We start from the raw sequence: 18,998 nt of genomic DNA, 5'->3' as shown, positions 1-18,998 counted from the left end.
TCCACACCAGAGGGATTGGAGTCATGTCAGGTGCTGAAAGATTAGCTGTCTCATTTCAAAGGCAGCGTCCTCCAGAGGTCACATATGTTGGCCGCATATGTCATTGAGGCTGCTTCATTTCAGTAAACTGACCACTACATTCCAAATTCATGAAGAAATTACAACAATTTATACAACTTGAATGCTTCAATCTGATGAACGTTCTAAGGTGAGCAATTATTTTCAGGGAAAGGCATGGCTACAGTAGTTCTGTATAGTAGTTCAAGCCTTGACCGCATTATAGTGCCATATCACATTGCCAAATGATTTCAGTTATTTCAAAGGTCCTTACTACAACCACAAAAGAAACAAAACCCACAATGACACTGACCAAGCAAATAAATAAAGTAAACAATAGGATAGAAATGACTAGCTTAACGTTGTGGCCGCATTACCATCTCAGGTCTGCATTATTTTCTAATGCTTCAAAGGCCCGTCGTCAATTATTCCTTACATACGATTTGCCAGGAATAATGGTCAATTGTAACTGTTACTGTTCTGAAATAAGATGTACTTTATGATGTATGCGGCTGACAAATGCTACCTCCGGAGAATGCAGCCTTCAAAATGAGAGACAGCAATTGTGTGTTCTGTTTAATGTGCTAGAGATGTGTTTTTCCCACTTATAAAACAACACCATCTTATGTAAATGCTTTGACTGTAAACCTGCCTGCTTCTAATTTATCTAATTTTGTTTCTTTTTCCCCACAGGTTCCATCCGCCCCTCCCACATACACAGGAAGACAGCTTTGGTAAAGGAGGAGACTGGAAGAAGAGTGAATGGAAAAGTGGTGCAAGCTCCTGAACTGTAAGAAAAATCTCTGAAGTGAATACAGACTTACAGTAAAGGACAATGTCAGTAGCCGCCAGTGCTGCAGTAAGACTGAAATAAAGCACTTGGATCGTGTGTGTGTGTGTGTGTGTGTGTGTGTGTGTGTGTGTGTGTGTGTGTGTGTGTGTGTGTGTGTGTGTCCCTGAGCAATCTGACAAGCATGACCGAAAGATGTTAAAGGGACAGTTTGCCCAAAAATGAAAATTTTGTCAAAACAAAAGAATATATTATGAAGAATACAGTTGACGGTAGCCATTGAGTGCCCTAATATTTTTTCCATACTATGGAAGTCAATGGCTACCTTCAACTGTATTCTTCAAAATCTCTTCTGTTGTGTTCAGCAGACGAAAGAAACTCATACTGGTTTGGAACAACATGAGGGTGAGTAAATGATGACAACTTTTTCATTTTTGGGTGAACTATCCCTTTAAACAGGACAACTCTTTGCATTATCAATAGTTGTAGTGAATTTGAGTTGGTGTACTGGTAAAATATTCTTGCAGTTTTACACATTTCTCTATTAAAACCATTAATTACAACAGTATTTTAATTTTATCATTGTCTCAGATGAATATGTATTTTGCTTTGACTTCAGATTCGCCCTGAAGTCATATCGGGCTCTGTGTGTTACATGCAGAGGTTGCAGATCTGTCTCTACAGCAGTTGTGACTGTGCAGTAAAACTTGGACATCTTATTCTATGATAACAAGATACAGTACTTTGGTCTCTCTGGTAAATTTTTTTCTTTTTTCTTTTGTGAGTTGTCTGTTGTATGAATAAGTGGTGCGCCACTGAAGCAACATGCTGTGACAAATCTAAACCTTTCTTCTGTGGAGTCTCGAGATCAATTCTCACTCAACTCTAAATGAAATCTTAGCAACACCTTGTTGTAAATGGCTGTATTTTTTATACATCAAGGTTCTTGAATTTGCCACTTAAGTTTTGATCTCTGCTTTTACACAGTTATACAATTAATCTTCAGATACCTACAACTGCTGGACAGATCCCAGCGGAAAAAAAACTAAGATGACAGAGCAAAGGAGGAAAGTGAGGACATGGGGTGGGGTGTTAATATAGTTCAGACTACTGTAGGTCTGCACGTTTGATGATTTGGAAAACTGCAACTCTAAATGGCCATGCAGACTGCAACCCCCCCCCCACCCCCCCACCCCCCAATTTTCGAAACACAAATGAAGATATTTTAAATGAAATCTGAGTGATTTCTGTTCCTCTTTTGACAGCTATGCAACTGATATTTTTGTTGCTTCAAAAAGTTTATGAGGAGATCATAAAACTAATCCATATGAATTGAGCAGTTTAGTCCAAATTTTCTGAAGTGACTCGATCACTTTTTTATGAACCGATTGAATTTAGGCTCAAAGTTTCAGTTGCATGGAGGCACAGAAATCTTTCAGAATTCATCAAAAAGATCTTTATTTGTGTTCCAAAAATGAACGAAAGTCTTTCGAGTTTGGAACGTAAATGACGACAGAATTTTCTTTTTTGGCTGAACTATCCCTTTCAGCACTGAAAAGAATGACAGTATGTACATGACCACAGTAGCAGAGATCATAGAACTGTGGTAAGAGGGTCTGTTCAGTTCATTTTTCAGATGGATTTCTTGATTTCTTTTTTCTTTGAGAGTGATAATGTTGTTAACCAGTTGTGTTCTTTTAAAATGAAAGTGTTGTTGTTTGCTGCTTAGACTGTGCTGTAACCTTCTAAAAGGGACACTGAGCTGTAGAGAATAACTATGATTTGCTTTATATTTATGCATGCAGAGTCCTATACCACATCACATAAACTGATATATGAGAGTGAACATTGATTGTTTGGTCCAACTCGGTGTTCGATTCCTCCCTTCTCCCCTTGTTATACAAGGTACAAGAGCCAAATAATATGCTGCAGTTAATAACAGTTATACTCTGAGAATGCAAAGATGTAAATTACACATCATCAGTGGCGATTTACTTCCACAAGTTATGATTGATTGCTGGAGTCTGTAAACCCTTTTCAAGTAAACTTAGGTGTGGCTCACAGGTGCATAGCCGAGCTTGCAAAACTGAGTAAGCTGTTATTATTTATTTTCACTGCTTACTGCAGACAAGTCTAGATTTTGTGTTGGCATCGTACATTCCACAATAAAGGAAATTTTCCTGCTATCTGAACAATTCAAGCTTGAAGAACCACCTTCACGTTTTTGCCATAGAAGCTGCTACTAAACACAATGGTCCCACAAGCTACATAGCACAAAGCTATATTGCCAAGAATAAACCAGTTATAAAAGACAATTAGTACTTTCATATGTGTGTATCAAAGCAATAAGAGGTTAGGATAAGAAAGATGGATAGTGATGCTATGGACATAATTATTAAAGGGGTCCTGACATACATATGTTTCCAACCATTTGAATAGGACACTCGTTTTGAAGCCGTTCTTGAAAATTTCACTGTAAATGACCATTTCCTTGGCAGAATCTTTAAAAAAAAAAAAAAAAATGCCCTCATCATATTGCACAGTTAAAATATATCAAATAAAAGATCAAATAATGTGTGGAAAAAATATTAAACTTTTGTTTACTTTCCTGCCCAGTAGGAAATAAGAAACTGCAAAAGTAAATTGTATATATATATTTATATATATATATATATATATATATATATATATATATATATATAGAGAGAGAGAGAGAGAGAGAGAGAGAGAGAGAGAGAGAGAGAGAGGAGAGAGAGAGCTTAGGTTAAGAAAGTTTAAAAAAAAAAATAAACTTGCCATTTCTTCTTAAGGGATTAGTTCACTTTCAAATTAAAATTACCCCAAGCTTTACTCACCCTCAAACCATCCTAGGTTTATAAGACTTTGTAAGATTTTGCCAAACAGCAGCCATTTCTATACTTATTTCTGTGGCCTATTACTTGTGGTGAACACTATTAAATAAATTGAAACTAGAATTGTAGATACAGAAGTTAGAACAGAAGTAAGAAATACTTCAGAAATTGAATATATTAGGCTGTTGTAACTTCACTTAAGACATAAACCGACTGTGGTTACATGAATACTCAGATTTTGTCATATTTTTGTGTGTATTTGACAGCGCACCTGAGTTGAGCAAAAAGTATTCACCTGCTGTTGCACCACGGAAGTAAGCTTTTTTTTTTTTTCTGTGAATGTGTGGGCACTTCTGATTCATTAACCACTATAGTAAATAACTGGAAGAATAACAAAATGCAGTAAAATAATTTGCGCTACAAACCAGTGTGTTTATGATTACAATAATAAATTAAAATGATATTATAATAAATAACAGTTTGCAATATCAAGCAGCATAATGGGCAGTTTTTGTACAGCTAAAATAATTGGAAGTGGATGAGACCGGAAGCCTTGACACAATCAAGTTACAATGTCTGTGTCTGCTCTTACTTAAAGAATGGATGCTTGTCAGTGTTCCACTCCATCTCGAAGCGCTCGACACAGAAAGCAGCCTGTCAGCGTGCGAGTACTAAATTTGAATCTTTCGCAGCATACTGCACTTTTAATATCTCTTTTTAATATTTAATGTCCATGTTTTTTATCGCTCTGTGTCAATTACTCACCCACTAAAAGCTGCACGCATATATTTGAATACTGCGATATATAAACAATATAGAAAAAGTTCAATCAATTTCCACTTTCAATTTCCACTATATCGTCATATCACTCAGCCCTAACAAGCAGTAATACATAAACACATTTGACTAGCTAGTTGATAAAACAAACAACCAATTAACTATCAAGACTTTCTAACGCTATTTTTCCCCTTTGTCAGTGCTTTTTAAGGCAAATCTGAATGATGTTCCGTTTTAACCTTAATCAATAAGTAAATTCGACCATGTCATCCTCTCCTTCTCTTGTTCCTTAATTACTTCTAGAAATGCAGAAAAGTCGTACAGCTGCAGCTCGTGGGCATGAAAGTTGGGGTTGGGAGCCCTGAACTAGTTTGTTACAGGAAGTCAGCAGCCTAATAAAGAGGTCGACTGACACAAAGCATTTTATATATTGCTGAAAATACAAAAAATACTAAACTTAATAAGCTGCTGAAGGTAACTTTTGTAAAAAAATTTTTTTTACATATTTGTTAAACCTGACATTATGTCCTGACAGTAGAATATGAGACAGATAATCTGTGAAAAAATCAAGCTCCTCTGGCTCCTCCCAGTGGTCCTATTGCCATTTGCAGAAATGCACCCCTCCCGGTAAGAAACAACCAATCAGAGCCAGGAGGAGTGTCTTAGCAGTGTCAATCAATCAAGCTCCCGTGCGCGCTGATCTCACCCCTCCCATACACAGCGCCAGCGCATACAGGCTTCAAGATTACCGGTGTGCCGCAGCTTTGGCGGAAAAACAATCCAAACTGCCAATTCCTCGAGTGGCACCTGCTCATAAAATAAAGACGGGTAAACGGAAAAAGACAAATGACGATGATAAAAAAGCCAAAAAGAAAGAATTAGATAGAGCCCGAAATAAAACGAGGGTAAATATCGGAGCGGCTTTTCCGAGGTGGAGGGAGCTATGTATCCTGAACGGATTAAAAACCGATGCAGAGTCAGCCACATTTCTGCTTGACAAGTAATCCCTGCTTGATTTGTTTAATTTTTTAAGAACTACACAACTAAGATAATTTCAAAACAGGACTGACAAATTATGTATGGCATGGTTTCTTGTAGATTTCAGGGTGGTCCTTTGCATATAACATCGTTTTATTTCGCCATAAGCAAAGCTGCGGCACACCGGTAATCTTGAATTTGACGCCTGTACACTGTGCATGACAGGAGCTTGATTGATTGACACTGCTAAGACACTCCTCCTGGCTCTGATTGGTTGTTTCTTACCGGGAGCGGTGTATTTCTGCAAATGGCAATAGGACCACTGGGAGGAGCCAGAGGAGCTTGATTTTTTCACAGATTATCTGTCTCATATTCTACTGTCAGGACATAATGTCAGGTTTAACAAATATGTAAAAAATATTTTTTTACAAAAGTTACCTACAGCAGCTTTAAATGTATATAAATAAAAATTACATTTGATTTTTAAAAGGCTTTAAAATACAAAATAGTATTTTGTATATTTTAAATACATGTATCTGAACTTCTGCCTATCCCTTATGGTGATTCATGCATGAAGCAGGATGGGCCAACATCCTCCAGAGTTTAGCTCCAACTTGCCCCAACTGGAAGTTTATAAAAATCCAATAGACTATGATTAGCTGGTGTGCTGAAACGGGGTTAAAGCTGAACCCTACAGCATAATGGAACTCCAGGAGCAGGATTAAATACCCCTGCTGTATATGAAAAAACTAATTCTCCACAAAAAAAAAAAAAAAAGCAACAGCCTACATATGTACTACAGAAGTGGCCAAAGGTTTTGGCAGTACATAAATTGTGTTTCACAAAGTTTGCTGCTTCAGTATTTGTAGATCATTTTGCATTATGCATTTCATAACTTTTAAAGGCTTTTATTGCCAAAAACATTCAATATATGCAAATATATATTCTTCTTCATGACCACTGCTCTGGCACACTAAATATCAGCTTCTGGGCCAAATCCTGACTGATGCTGATCCATTCTTATCTTATTAATGCTAGGAGTTGATCACAATTTGTGGACTTCTGCTTGTCCACTTGCCTTTTGAGGATTGACCACAGGTTCTCTATGGGATTAAGATCCGGGGAGTCTCTTGGCCATGGATCCAAAATTTCAATGTAATGATCTCTGAGCCACCTCATCACTCTTGCCTTGTGATATGGTGCTCCATCATGCTGGAAAATGCACAGATCATCACCAAAATTGCTCCTGGGTCATTGGGAGAAGCAGGCTGTTTTGATCCCATTCTTTATTTTTGGCAGTGGTTTTGGGCAGAATTGTGAGAGAGACACTCCCTTGGATGAAGAGCAACCTCAAACATGGATGAGCTCAGGATGCTTCACTGTTGGCATGACACAGAACTCATGGTACTGTTCACCTTTTCTTCTCCAGACAATTGATTTTCCAGATGTCCCAAACAGTTGGAAGGGGGCTTCATCAGAGAAAATAACGTCTGTCCTTGATGTTTTCTTTGAGAGAAGTGGCTTCTTTGCTGCCCTTCTTGAGACCAGGCTGTTGTCCAAGTCTTGGCCTTACTGTTTGTGCAGATGCATCATGTCCACCTGCTGCCAAAATTGAACAGCTCTGAGCTGGTGGTGACATGATTCTGCTTGCTGGACACTCTGGGACGTCCAGAAGCCTTCTTCACTGTAGTTGAAGCTCTTGATGATCCAGTAAATGATTCTTTCAGGTGCAATATCCTTGCATGTGTGGTCATTTTGATGCACAGCGCTGATGGCTTCACATCTTTAATCACAAGAACAGAATGATTGGAAGCACTTTTTTCCTCCTTTAATAGTAATCAGTCCGCTCTTATAATCCAATCAAAATGATAGAGACCTGACTAGAACTTGTTCACACTTACCCGTATGCTGATGATATGATTAGTAAAATTATGTTAGCTGGTCATTTTGTACCAGGGCCAAAAAACAGTAAAATTTGGGGTTTTGTGATTTTGGGTTCTTTTTTCTTTCTTTCTTTTGTCAGTTATGCTTTTAGCAATTATTTAAAATGAATCTGATCACTCTGCATAATGAACTAGAAACAATGGGAATCAACACCACAACAACTGAAGCAAACTTCACGAAACACACTGCTAATACTTTTGGCCACAGCTGTATAAGACTTAACTGAGACACACAACAGAAACAATATTAGCGTCAGCACTCTCCTAAATACTTCTAGCCAGCAATTCTCAAACTGGTACATGCACCACCAGTGATATTATTTTATGGCTGCATGTCTCGGTCAAAGACATCAATCTAGCCCGTTTACATAGACATTTTAGTTTTTAAGAATAATGGTCTCATCACTTCACCTCCTTTTTGTTTATACATAGTCCATGGTGGTGATGATATAAGTTGCTTTGTGTTCATATGCAAGGAGTTTCACGTATTTATATTATTTTTTGTAGTTCTGAAACATACTTTCTGTATGTTTATAGTACAATGCACTTTTAAATGTAAAAAAAAAAAAAAAAATCTAAATTCAATTGTCATGACCCCATTAATGTGATTTACTTATCTATTAACGTTTCAAAGTGGCAATTCAAGTTGGTACAGGTTTACAGATTTATCAGTTGCAGCAAAATGATTTACTGCCAAAAGTTTCAATGGCAAATGCTAACCATATTCAAACTGGGACAGTTGGACTGTGGTTTCATGAACAACAGGATCAAATTGAATTGCTGTCATGTCATCCCATCCCCAGTATCTAACATCCATTTACAGAAGGTTCTGAAGGTCATAGCAGTAGATCAATATACATTACTGAAAGATACTCCATCCATGCAACTGTGAACACTCAATTCTAGCTATGTGTTGTTGCATTTGGCGTGTTCATAAGTTCACAAGGCAAGTACTTTACATGTTGCATTCTCAGAACTGTTGCAAGGGATGCTATAGCACACGATAGCATGAACTTCCTTCTTGTACGGTCACTTTTGTTTTTCTTTTATAGGCCAACTACTGTCATGATGGAGCAACAGTATGAAGAGAATATTGTTGAATAAGTTAGGCTGTTTAAATGTGTTTAAAGTTACCTACCTGAATAGTGTACAGTTTAATGGCACAGACATTTGAAGGTAACTACTATGAGAAGCTAACTTGTAATGTGTTGATGAAACATTTGTGTCTACGTTTTTAAGGTGCAGTATCCCTCTACACTGTTCAGAATGACTGAAGGTGCTGTGTGAAGGGGAAAGGTCCCGTTACTTATTAGGGCCTTTATATTAATATATTTGTTGTTTATGTTGTTTCGTCAAGCTCCTGTATATGTGTGTATATAATATGCACACATGACGTGTTTGTCAGGGTTTACATGACAGTCATAAAATTACCTGTGTATTTTCACATTTTCACATGACTGAAAAAAATGAGATGAAGTTTGGTAGGTCACCTGTGTTCATTAAATAACAATAGTGAGATATGCACATATCTGTTTCCTGAATCTTCCATACTACTGAATTTCCCTTGTTTCTGTATTTTTCACATATCTCACCTCCTGGTTGTTTTACCCTCAGACTTTATCATCATGTTTGCAGTGATGCAGCATGTCTATGTTTAGAACATTTTCCCCAAAAACAATATATATGGAATAAAACATTTCAACAACCAGTGACTGTGTGCTTCCTGCTGAATTCAAATGAATGTAATTAATCAACTGTTATTTTTTTGTTGAAAAAACTGACAAATTCCATGACTGTGATTACAAGATGAGTATTTTAGATAGATAGATAGATAGATAGATAGGATGAGAAAATAATTACAAATAATTACGTTATTACAAAAATAAACACAAATATTACAAAATTTGACATTAAAAAGTGTAAAAGTCACTGTTTTTTCTAAAGTAACAATGTCAGTGACACCCGCAGGTATAGTTACAGTGGGGAGTCCAAGTCTCTCGTGCCTTCCCTGATCACATAGAGTTAAAACAGAAACCCTAAAGAGTGCTGTGGGTTTAGTGGGGGCTAACTGAGAATGAATGGGAGAAAGTCACGTGAGAGGAGGCAATGCCTCCATCACACTATGTTTGGATATGATCCGTTATGATTGTATATGATTGGTTTGTGTGATAAATCCCGACACTTGTTTTCATGCGCGTTGTACAAGCTCGATGACTGCTAAAAATAAGTTGACTATTAAAAAGAAAAGCCGAACATTAGTTCACAAATTATATATTTTATATATATATAGTTTAAATTGTTACTGCCTTTAGTTATTATTTAGGAATAAATGTAAAAATGTGTAAAAACACACCAAAAAAAAAACAACAACCTGGCAATAAGACAAAATCCGGAAACACCAAGATATATGCATGCGAGGATCCATTTTCATTTCCCCTCTAATACAGGTGTGTCCAGTCCTGCTCCTGAAGCGCCACTGTGCCGCAGTTTAGCTCCAGCAGATCTGCCTGGACGTTCTAGTGATTCTGAAGACCATGGTTCAGGTGTGTTTAATCGATGCTGGAAAGTGGCCCTCCAGAAGCAGGATCGGACAGACCTGATCTAATGCAAAGTAACGTTAATAAAAAATAGAGCAACGACAGTGAGTTCTCTCCTTCACTCTGCACTTATATTGTGCTTGGGAATCACAGACGCATTCACGTGATGTAGAGTGGCGCTGCGCTGGGATGAGAGGCTCGGCGTGAGCAGCTCTTTTCTCTCTGTGGTGCTCTGAGGAGCCGGTGTATACAGGACCCTGCTCTGGGGTGTGGGAGGGACCACTTCAATGGACACACCAGCCACCACATGCTGCTCAGCATCGCCATCAAGCTCAACCAGCTCTGACCAAACTGAAAAAACAAACAACGATAGGAGATAATTCAGAATTTGACTGTTTGTGACTGTAGAGCTGCACAAACACAAATGATACTTTTCAAAAAGAGAAAAGTTCTAAACTATACAAAGTGAAAAAATGGAGAGAACAAAATAATACATATTTATTGTGTAAAGACATGTCAGTTTTTTTTTTATAAAACTGGTTATGTCAGATTATGGGTTGAAAAAAGATCATGGAAAGTCAGTCGGGCTGCCACAGAATTTACAAGCAGAACTTTGCTTCTGCATTACTCAGGCACAAGGTAATCAAGGTAGTTCAGGTAATCGAGCAGGGAACTACCAAGAAACACCAATTAAAGTCAATTTGTTGGTACTTAAATGTTTCCTAAAGTAACAAATAGAAAGTTAGAAATCCAGCATGACTAAGCATCTGCAGATGACCAAGGGAAGACTTTAAACCTTATATCCTGCAGCCTTCACCACAGGAGTTTATAATTAAAAATAATATTTAATTAATTTATTTATTTAATTATTAATTCATATTTAATTAATAATTAATAAAATATTATTTATGCCACCATATATTTCAGCAAAATTATAAAACCATACAGTTTTAAAGACTCAAGGTAAAACAGGTAATTTAAACAAGGTAATTTCTATATATGCATGTGTATGATCTTGAATAATAAAATGAAACTGAGTTTTTGAGATCTTGGAGTTCTAAGTTCTACATTTATGCATTACATTCACATTAATGCATTTAGCTGGCACTTTTATCTAAAGCGACTTACAGTAATACAATACAATACAATACAATACAATTCAATATTCACATTATACAATGCCACTAATCTAGCTTTCCAAAAAACAATACATTGTGAATAATGTATATTATTGGATAAATGTGCCTGCTAAATGCAATGTGAATGTAATGCATAAATGTAGCATTACAATACAGATAAACAGATAGATAACCCTGTTATATACCTCTAGTTTGTACTATATTCTACTTGTAACCCATGTGACATTCAAAAAATGTCATCACGGGCACACTGAGCTGCAGTTATATTCATTTATTTGTACCTAAATCCTCTACTATTACTTTTTTTAGCTGTCATGCACTGAGGTAGTGTTGTAGACTTGTTTTAGATGTAGATTTTGTGTGCTTCTAAGATGAACAAGGTATTTTGTCTATTTAGATATAAAATGATTCACTTATATTGTATATCACAATAAGCATTTATTTCTGAAATATCACTCCAATAATGGTTTTCTCTGTTGTGCATGATTCTCTCCATCTGCATGCCACTGTTTGAGCTGCTGTTGTAGTAAATGTGGCATGACGGCTCATGTGACAACATAATAAACACGGTAAGTTCAGTAAAAACCGATGCATTTTTTTCCTGAAAAATCACTGTATCTAACATTAATCTTTTCTGTTATTTCTGTGTGTGACTGTCACCATCTACATGCCACTGTTTGAGCTCCTGTACCAGTGGAAGAAGAGTCACGTGACAGCAATCAAATCAAAGGTAGCCTCATTGTTGCTATATACTTGAACTTAAGCTTTAAAGACTTTTGAAGAGTGTTGAAATTAACTCTGCACAATGTGTTGGACATCTAATGATGTCATAGTGGGTCATGTGACAACAGTAAAATTGACACGGTAATTTCAGTAACCCACATTTGTACAGAGTAAGGGCAGAAGGTAAGCTACCGGATGTTTTATTCTTACAGCTCTAATTAATTACACTGGTTAGGTTTTATACAGAAAAGAACATGGCAATTTTCACATTGGTCTGCAGAAAAACAGCAATGAACTGAATTAAAATGTAATCGACTCTCTGACAGTAGGTGGCGCTGGAACAGCAGAAATAAAGCCATTTCCTCTGTAACTTCTGTACACAAAGCAGCTGTGCTTAACTAATAGCAGTCTAATAGCTCAAAAGACTTTTTTAGCCTACTTCCTTCATCAAAATGAACCATGGTTTTACTACACTAGTTTATGGTATTTGTAGTAAAACTATTGTTATACAAATAGTATCAATCCGACAAAAATCATAGTTACCACACTTACTATAATAAAACCATGGTTAATTTTCGTAAGTGTTCACGATAGTTTGCAATGCAAGCTAGTTGCAATGTGTTATTTACTAGCGAATAATACAACTTTACAAAATAATCTCAGTGATATGTTTTATACAACTTAGTGTAACATTTAACAGTTAGAAAACTGCATGCATGTGAAGTGACAATGAGGTGGGGCAAATTCGCTTCCTTTTAAATCCGTTTCGTCCGATGCCTTTATGTCTGAATCCGTTTCATCCAATGCCTATTTGTCCTTGTCTGTTTCGTCTGATGCCTTTTTATCTGAGTCCGTTTTGTCTGATGCCTTTTAGTCTGAGGCTGTTACATACGAGACCTGACACCTGATGTCATTTTTCCTGACACCTGAAGCCTTTCAGTCTGAGGCACGATGCCAAGTCTTATTAGGATGAAGTTTCATATTTATATAACTCAACACGATTATAAGGCCGGACAGATTGTGTTTTTTTGCGTACTACTGCTTTCAGTTGTTCCTATATTTTTAGTATGAAATTTTTGGTGAATCGTGATTTGTTCTTAAAGGTGCCCAAGAATGCTTTTTCACAAGATGTAATATAAGTCTAAGGTGTCCCCTGAATGTGTCTGTGAAGTTTCAGCTCAAAATACCCCATAGATTTTTTTTAATTAATTTTTTTAACTGCCTATTTTGGGGCATCATTAACTATGCACTGATTTTTTCAGCACGCCGCCCCTTTAATTCGCATGCTCCCTGCCACACGAGCTCTCGATTATATTACAGCACATTTACAAAGTTCACACAGCTAATATAACCCTCAAATTGATCTTTACAAGATGTTCGTCATGCATGCTGTATGCATGCTTCGAATTATGTGAGTAAAGTATTTATTTTGATGTTTATATTTGATTCTCTATGAGTTTGAGGCTGTGCTCCGTGGCTAACAGCTAATGCTACACTGTTGGAGAGATTTATAAAGAATGTTGTGTTTATGAATTATACAGACTGCTGTATAATTGCTGTATAATAAGTGTTTAAAAATGAAAATAGCGACGACTATTGTCTCTGTGAATTCAGTAAGAAACGATGGTAACTTTAACCTCATTTAACAGTACATTAGCAACATGCTAACGAAACATTTAGATAGACAATTTACAAATATCACTAAAAATATCATGCTATCATGGATCATGTCAGTTATTATTGCTCCATCTGCCATTTTCGCTGTTGTTCTTGCTTACCTAGTCTGTTGATTCACCTGTGCAGATCCAGACGTTACTGGCTGCCCTTGTCTAATGCCTTTCATAATGTTGGGAACATGGGCTGGCATATGCAAATACTGGGGCGTACCCCCCGACTGTTACGTAACAGTCGGTGTTATGTTGAGATCTGCGTGTTTTCCGGAAGTCCTTTAAAGGTCCCGTTTTTCGTGGTTTTTTGAAGCTTTGATTGTGTTTATAGTGTGCAATATAACATGTGTTCATGTTTCGCGTGTAAAAAAACACAGTATTTTTCACATAATTTACTTATCTGTATACCGCTGTTTCCACTGTCATAAAAACGGGCTGATGACTTCCTTGTTCTATGAAGTCCCTCCTTCAGAAATACGTAACGAGTTCTGATTGTGCCAGCGGTTCCTGTGTTGTGATTCGACAGCAGCTTAGCGAACCTTGCCCGGAAAGGTCACGCCTCTTACCATAACGTGGAGATGCACGCACTCAGTGTTATTGTAAACATATCTTTAATTTTACCCTATCAATTTGAGCCGGAATCAGACCTGGTGATTGGACTGTGGGATGAAAATAACAGCGTTTCGACGACATGGCGACAAACACACTCTACAAACGCAACTCTTGTGTATTCCTGTGGGCGGAGGTTAGTCAAAAAACTGTTTTAGTGACGTCATTAAAGAAGGAAGTAGAGGGATGTAGTCCAAACTGGCCGTTCGATGTAGGCGACTTCTGTTAAATAAAATATCTCGCTTGGCATTGAACTTTGAGCTTCAAAATTTTACAGATTTTATTTATACTCTAACAACAACATTACACACTAACTAAAGTTTGAAACATGGGATCACGAAGAACGGGACCTTTAAACAAATGAGATTTACATAAGAAAGAGAAAGCAATGGAGTTTGAAACTCAATGTATGTCTTTTCCATGTACTGAACTCTTGTTATTCAACTATACCGAGGTAAATTCAAATTTTGAATCTAGGGCACCTTTAAAATCGTTCCTACACACATTTCACGCACAAATTTGTGCATACGCATGCTTAGTGAATGAGACCCACTGTTCTCCGTGTACTGTTTCATGTTTATGGAAAGTAAAAAAGAAACCAAAAGTAAAAAAAGAACCAAATGGCAGTCACAGTGGAATTTACACCTTGCAATGGAGTAAATATTTGTTATGAGTTTGCTGTCAATAAACTAATTTATGAATGAAATGGTGTATGCTGAGTCATCCATACATCTATGGATTACTCAGCAAACAAAGTAGAGCATGATAGGCAAATTGATTGTGGACAAACTTTAGTTCTGTCATGATAACCGTTGGTGAAATTGGCATGGTAATGGATATGGCAATGTTAATGTATTTGGTCTTGGAATAGATCTGCTACGCTGCTGCTGCTGCAGAGCAAGTACTTGCTACACGACACTGCTGTGAGCATGTAAGACATGCTGCTACTGCACATATAACATACATGAATTAACCCTTGTAGCAGATCTATACAGGTGAATCTGGGGAAGGTGGAGGGTTTCTGAAAGACTACTGACAGTAAACAATGCCAAGGTTTGAACGTTGAACAGCAAGCTCATCAATCATCAATCGGCTGCGCTATGTAGATAATGACGTGATCACTAACAAATTCAGTTAAGGACCTATCAGCCTGCGCCATCTAGAGTTTCATGCCAGAACCAGGTAGGAACTAGGTAGGATAGTGAGGCACTTATGGTGGCGGTAAATGGGACCAATCCGTAAGCCTTAAAATAATCACAGTCTCAAAAGTATAGCCACTTGACGTAAATAATATGCCTGTTAACATGATTTTAGTGTGAAAAATGGCCTACTAACCTTTTCTGGCTAAAGTATGTCAGTGTTACAACTTTGTTGCCATGACAACGTAAGGACAAGAGTGATTCTTTAGCTCAAATAAAACTCAACATGCAGCTGCACATGCAGCTGACATAAACCAGTTTCAATAAACGGAGAAAAAAAAATTCTATCCAGTGATGAAGTGTTTTCTGTGTTGACAAATCTTTTGCAATGTCCTGACAGCCGGGATTCACACAAATAGATTCCACATCCGTTAATGTCCGATTCACGACCTAATGACTCATTTGAACCGATTCATTTTAATGAATGGTTAAAACAACTCATCTGTCCAACACCAACACTGAACTCACGAGACGTCACTGTCTAAATCAGTGTATAGCAAATCATTTACTCAGAACACCTCTGAAATGAGAACGTAAATGAACTTACCCCAAGAGTAGTAAGATTTAGCCTTAATAATCCACAGTATTAACAGGTTATTTATTTGACAACATGTAGTAAATTACCTATAAAACAGGGCTGTACGATTAATTGAAAAGTAATCGAAACCGAAATTCAGAACCTTTAACCGACGTAATTTTCCCATGTCGGTTATTTCGTTTTTTTAATCCTGTTAATACTTCCCCCTTAAAAACATACTATCGCGTGTGTAGCCACGTGACTCTGCCCCGTCCAGTCAGCGGCATGGAAGCAACACGGAGGTGAACGGCGAGTCAACACACAAGGCTTGTTCGAGATGCAGCGGCACTGCGCAGACTGATCAGCGTATGACATCAAAGTACCGCAAGAGCGTTTGGAGAGCATATGACTCCTTATGCTTTTGAAACGCTCTTGCGGTACTTTGATGTCATACGCCGATCGGTCTGCGCAGCGCTGATGCATCTCAAACATGCCTACAGAGATGGCGCACAAGTGAGCACAGAGATTACTTTCACTTGTGTCTTCACTAAAGTTTGTCAGTTGTATTTGTTTTAAGGTTTGCCAGTTTGGACATTCAAGTGATTTTAGAAGAATCGGATGTGTATTATTATATCGAGCTACTGTGCTCGCACAGCTATACTGTGGCATGAACACTCATACAAACAGTAGCTGCACAAAACGTGAAGTTCGTGCGCAAAGAGAGGAACGCAGAAATTAGTTGTCAGTGCTGTCCTGTGATTTATCACTAAAGTAGCTTAGAAACTCAAAAGTTATTATAGCATATATTTTTCTACTTTTGAAGTAACTATTTACAACCCACAGCTTCACAATTAATAGAGAGAAGGTACGACTAATTCACACATGCAATCACTCTCATTAACGTACTGGTACTGTGCTAATTTATATTTATCTGATTTACAACGAGCAGAAATCTGTAAGAAATGTTACGAACTATAGATAAAATAACTGCTGAAAGTGAGCTTTTATGTCAGATCACTCTTTCAATAGGAAACAATATCCCACCTTTCATAGTCAAGCATATTTACAGTACAAACCTTGTAAGTGAACTATGAGGGCAATAAAACAAAAAACCCAGAAACAAAATAATCGTTCATTAATCATAATCAAGGTAAAATGTTCAATTAATCAAGGTTTTGATTTTAGGTCATAATCGTCCAGCCCTACTAAAAAATTATTTAGTTTAGACTGGAGTGAGGTGAAAACAGAACAAAGAAAGCTGTTGTTAGCAAGGTGCATTCAATTGTATATGGTAGAAAATTAGAGTATTAGTTAAAATAAACTTTTAATGCTACTTTTTAATATTGATTATTAATTATTATTAATATATACCAAAATAATTATCAAGTCTAGCAAAAAAGCATCTTCTCTTACAAAGCTATGAAATCACAGATTTTTTTTTTTTTTTTTTGCAAAGAGGGCTAGAAAGTTTTACAGTGAGAGTGGTAGGTAATTTATTGTCAGTATTGGGCTCGCAGATTATGTGGGTAGGGTACTTTTTACTGTTTGTGTGGATGACCATGTCTGTCAGCCACCACCGAAGACCATTTTTGACCCAGGAAAAACCCTGATTGTTTGGACTGTTAACCCTGTGTTTATGATCTTTTGCCTGTTTTTGGATTACGTCTTTGGATTTTGCTGCAATAAACTACTGCATTTGGATCCTCAACCTTCAAGTCTCCAAGCAGTATATGACAATTAGCTCCATATCCTTGCAGACAAAACACACACAAATCGATCACAATGCATGGCTAGGATGATGTCTGCAAAGTCAGCAATAATTTGTTTTGCTTTTAATTTTTAATTTATTACTGTGTTTTTGTTTTTTTTGTTTTTGATATGATGTATTTTTGCTTTGTTTGATTTATCTCATTTTGTACATGTTGTAGCACTTTGAGTTTGAGAAAGGCTCACTATAAATAAAATGTATTATTATTATTATGAAAATCATACAGAATTTATTTGCAAGACACCAATAAACAGAAGCACTCTGCAGACTGCAAATTTTGCAAAACAACAGTTACTGATATGCAGTGTTGGGGAAAGTTATTTTTAAAAGTAATGCATTACAATATTGTGTTACTTCCTAAAAAAGTAACTAATTGCATTAGTTGTTACATGACACGTGTTACATTACTTTTGCGTTACTTTTTCTCATCTGGGCTGTTTGTTTGTTTTTGTAACTATTCTATTTTTTATTCTATTTCTGGCAAATGTAAAGGTCCTTTCACACCAAAAGTGAAATGAATAAGCCTCAGGCTGAAAGAAATGCAAATTCATGCCTGTACAGTAGAGGGTGCAACAAACAAGCCTTTCAACTGTGCTGCCATTCTGGAATACAGAAGAATAGGATGTGGGAGAAGAAGAAAATGAGTAAATGTATGCTCACATTTAGTTTAAAACTAGTCTAGAATAACCATAATGTTCACACAACAACACACGAAACCTCTGCATTAATCCCAATTTCTCTCAACATGGGGACAGGAGAGGTGTCAGTCAAAGAATGGCAAAACAAAGTAACTTGCGTAACTTAACTGAAAAATTAACTCAGATATTTTGTTGTAAATTTAAATGTGTTACTTTACTAGTTACTTGAAAAAAGTAATCTGATTAAATAACTCGTGTTACGTATAATGCGTTACCCCCAACACTGCTGATGTGTCTGGCACAACTTCAAATTGTTGAAATATTGAAAGAAAACATAAAGAAATGCTTATAATAACATAAAATTCTCCTCATTTCCAGTTTGCACTCTTGATGTTTGGTGTCAGTATTATAATAATAATAATAAATATAGCTGCAAGCAGCAATTACGGGGCCAAGCACAAAAACGGCACAAGAAGCCAGCCAACATGGCTGTGAGCATCAGACCAAATGCAACAGTGAGCAATTAAAGACCTATTAAGTCGTTTTTGCATCCTGCCTCAAATTTTTTGCTCCGGTATACGAAAACGGTTTGATGTGTCGACTTGAAATCCATAACTTTAGTTGGCATTGTCTGAAGATGATATGGTTCAATTTTGGTGAAAATCGGAGCAACGGTCTAGGAGGAGTTCGAAAAAGTAGGTTTTCAAAGAAAAACAATACGGCACACTGGAAGTTTGGCCGACTATGGCAAATTTAATATCTATGTTCTCAGCATGACCCAAGGAATCTACTGAGACCAGTTTC

General features: G+C 36.9%; 1 protein-coding gene across 5 annotated transcripts in view; it reads left to right on the top strand.

Annotated features, from left to right (window-relative positions):
* The window catches only part of gprc5ba (G protein-coupled receptor, class C, group 5, member Ba), a 58,512-nt gene extending 54,145 nt beyond the window's left edge, over window positions 1-4,367 (top strand). For 3 of the 5 annotated variants that reach the window (XM_048152773.1, XM_048152763.1, XM_048152746.1), the window contains one exon: window positions 751-4,367. In XM_048152773.1, the coding sequence (XP_048008730.1) occupies window positions 751-795 (45 nt within the window). In that variant the 3' untranslated portion in view covers window positions 796-4,367. The remainder of the gene's footprint in view (window positions 1-750) is intronic. The other 2 variants (XR_007179004.1, XR_007179005.1) reach the window with 2 other exon arrangements.
* The last annotated feature ends 14,631 nt before the right edge of the window (window positions 4,368-18,998 follow it).

The sequence above is a fragment of the Megalobrama amblycephala genome, linkage group LG1, assembly GCF_018812025.1.
Source record: "Megalobrama amblycephala isolate DHTTF-2021 linkage group LG1, ASM1881202v1, whole genome shotgun sequence".
In the NCBI taxonomy this organism is placed as follows: Eukaryota; Metazoa; Chordata; class Actinopteri; order Cypriniformes; family Xenocyprididae; genus Megalobrama; species Megalobrama amblycephala.
This window is presented reverse-complemented; position numbering and strand designations above follow the sequence as displayed.